General features: G+C 51.1%; 2 protein-coding genes across 6 annotated transcripts in view; one reads left to right on the top strand and one right to left on the bottom strand.

The window, feature by feature from the left end:
- Nucleotides 1-2818, top strand: part of G6pd (glucose-6-phosphate dehydrogenase) — a 15838-nt gene that overhangs the window by 255 nt on the left and 12765 nt on the right. For 2 of the 5 annotated variants that reach the window (XM_015506956.2, XM_048796754.1), the window contains exon 2: nt 808-935. In XM_015506956.2, the coding sequence (XP_015362442.1) occupies nt 816-935 (120 nt within the window). In that variant the 5' untranslated portion in view covers nt 808-815. Of the gene's footprint in view, nt 1-23; nt 247-807; nt 936-2818 lie in introns of those variants that run through there. The other 3 variants (XM_048796753.1, XM_015506957.2, XM_015506955.2) reach the window with 3 other exon arrangements.
- Ikbkg (inhibitor of nuclear factor kappa B kinase regulatory subunit gamma) overlaps nt 1-2818 on the bottom strand; it is a 25295-nt gene that overhangs the window by 20690 nt on the left and 1787 nt on the right. The gene's annotated exons all lie outside the window — the stretch shown is intronic.

Raw genomic sequence — 2818 nt, 5'->3', positions numbered from 1 at the left:
CCTCCTCTCCTCCTCCTCCCTCCCCTCCCTCCCTCCTCCTCTTCTCTCTCTCTCTCTCTCTCTCTCTCTCTCTCTCTCTGGAGAGGGGCCGGCAAGGCCCCGCCCCGGGCGCCTCGCCTGAGGCCGGTCAGCTCAGCAGAGGCGCCCGGCCCCCCACTAGTTAAATGGGCCGACGGGGCTCAATCCCCGGAAACGGCCGTGCATTCCCGGGCTGCGAGCGCTGCGGGTGACTGCGACGAGGCGCAGGTAACGGGGCGGGCAGGCACCGCATCGGCAGAGGGGTGTGCTGCCTGCTGCTGCACCACGCGGCCTTTTAATAGGCGCTATTTTTCTAGACAGACAGACTTAACTGATCCCTTTGTACCCGCGGTTCCCCCATTGGGACCTTGAGGGCCAGACCCCGAGAGAGGAGGGGACTTGCCGGAATCGCCCAGCTTGACAGGGGGAGGGCTGGAGCTAAACTCCATCATCTGCACAATCCAACGTGCTCCGGTTCATTGTGGAGTTTCTGGCAAAGTCCACAATGAGATGGTCCAGGACATGTAGTGCGATGCTTTGGCAGGATTTTTATCCACTTGCCCAGAATTGATGCTGCAGCTAAAATCCATTCATGCTTTGAGTAATTTTGAATGTACACCCTGAAAAAAGGCAGCCTGGGAGAGTAAGGCTGGAACCCAGAGGCAGCAGTTTCTAACCCACCAACCCCGCTGCCCCACCCCCACCGTGACCATTCCCAGAGAATGGTTTCAGTAATCCGTCATGACTCAAGAAGGAGACCGACTTGTCAAGGAGCCTTTCTTTCACCAGAGAGCACCATGGCAGAGCAGGTAGCCCTGAGTCGGACCCAGGTGTGCGGGATCCTGCGGGAAGAGCTGTACCAGGGTGATGCCTTCCACCAGGCTGATACACATATATTCATCATCATGGGTGCATCGGTGAGTCTCCCCCAGGCCCCAGTCTGAAAAGTCAGACTTTGAATGTGGCATTGTGCAAAACACGTCTTACTCTGTGCCTCAGCTTTCTTGATTGAGTTTTGTGGGGCTGCATGGGCTCTGATAAATTGAGCTCTACCTGTTGCCCCTGCCTGTGTGCCACTAACCTCCCTACACTACCTGGTATACACATACTTGTGAGATGTTTCTAAAGTCTGGTCACCCATTCAGTATAGCCAGGAGTCCTAGAGCTGCCAGGTCCTAAAGGACCATGACTTCTTCCTTCTCAGTGAGGAAAACAGATGCAAGCAGGGAATGCTGTTCATTCTGAATTCTTTTTAAACCAGTTTGTGACTTGACAAATGTCACATGGTCAGTTCTAGAAGAAAGATCTGGAGCCCTGTCTCTGCCTCTTCTCTCTGTACCAATGAAGTTCCCTGATCATAAATACTGGGTCTTTCTTTGAACACTTCCTCTTTGCCACAACTTCCAAACCCTCCTGAGGAGCTCTGCCCACCCCACCTGGCCTCAGTTATCTAGCTGACACAACTGAATTTTTGCTCTGATTGGAAAGGCCAAAGAGTAGAAGCAAAGGCAGAGGAATTGCATATTGACAGTACATGGTTGGACAGGAAAAGGAGTGTGGCCTTAGTGGATCTGTGGTCCCTGATAAGAGCATCCTCCCTTGTGTGCTGTGTGGCAGCAAGACAAGTACAGTGACTGATTGGACCAAGGTTTAATGGCAAAAGTGGTTTCAATTGTTTACTTTTAGCCCTGGATATGTCCCGAACTCTGCTCAACATTGTGTGATCATCTTCACCCTGAACTTATTGTGTAATCTTAAATAAGAGTTCCATGAGAACTAGTTAGCTCTTGACAAGGTAGGTGCAACATGGTGCATGTTGTGAGCCCCTCCGTGCTGGAGGAAATCTGTGGTTCTTTGTTCGTAGAGAACATGCCACCCGCTTTTCAAACCTGCTCCCTGCTGCCACTATTATATTTCTTTCTTCCCCCTGTAGTAGTGGGGATTGAACTAAAGAGTACTCTACTTCTGAGCTGCACCCCAGACCTTTTTGTTTTGAGATAGGATCTTGCTAAGTTGCTGAGACTGACTTGTGATCCTCCTGCCTCAGCCTTGCCAGTACCTGGGATTACAGGTCACCACCATGTCCAGCCCACCATTGTATTTCTGATCAGAACTTAGAAATAATGAGGAGGAGAGCAAGGGAGAAGGGCTCTACCACTAGAAAAGCAAGTGCAAGCCACCCCAAGCACTGTCCTCTGACACCTAGGAACCCTAAAGTCCCCTGGAGGTACCCAATTGGGGCACACAGTGGGACAGGCTTGGCCTCAGACATAGTCCCATTTGAGGAGCCATACTTGTGACAGCCACAAACCTTAACACCTCAGAATCTGACCATTAGGCCTTCATTCCAAGGATCAGACTGGAGCAGCAAGTAAATAAGGATGATTTCCCTTCCCCATGCCTACCCCATGTTCTCACAATCACAGGCCAACAGTGACCTAGACCACAATGATGGATCATAACCCCAAACCCTCAACTCTTGGATACCTCACTGAGAGAATCTAAGCTTGTTGACTAGAGCAAGTGTGTGTGTGTGTATGTATCTCTCTCAAAACCTCAGTGTTTCCTCCTAGCAAACAAGTCTTGGCCTTCTTAGGCTGATGTGTACGTTCCTGCTGGCCTTGGGTTAGGCAACTGTGTCTAATTGCAATCAGTAGGGTTCCCCTTTGCTCTCCTCTGCTTTGGGAGTGAGAACTAGAGGCTTCTAGAACCGAAATGGGAAGTGCTGGCTCCAGCAGAAGGGAGTGGAGAAGACAAGGGATGTTCTAAAGAGCCCCATTGTTTCTCCTCCCCACCCCAG

The sequence above is a fragment of the Marmota marmota genome, unplaced genomic scaffold (genome assembly GCF_001458135.2).
Source record: "Marmota marmota marmota unplaced genomic scaffold, marMar, whole genome shotgun sequence".
In the NCBI taxonomy this organism is placed as follows: domain Eukaryota; kingdom Metazoa; phylum Chordata; class Mammalia; order Rodentia; family Sciuridae; genus Marmota; species Marmota marmota.
The sequence above is the reverse complement of the archived record's forward strand: the minus strand, read 5'-3'. Positions and strand labels throughout refer to the sequence as shown.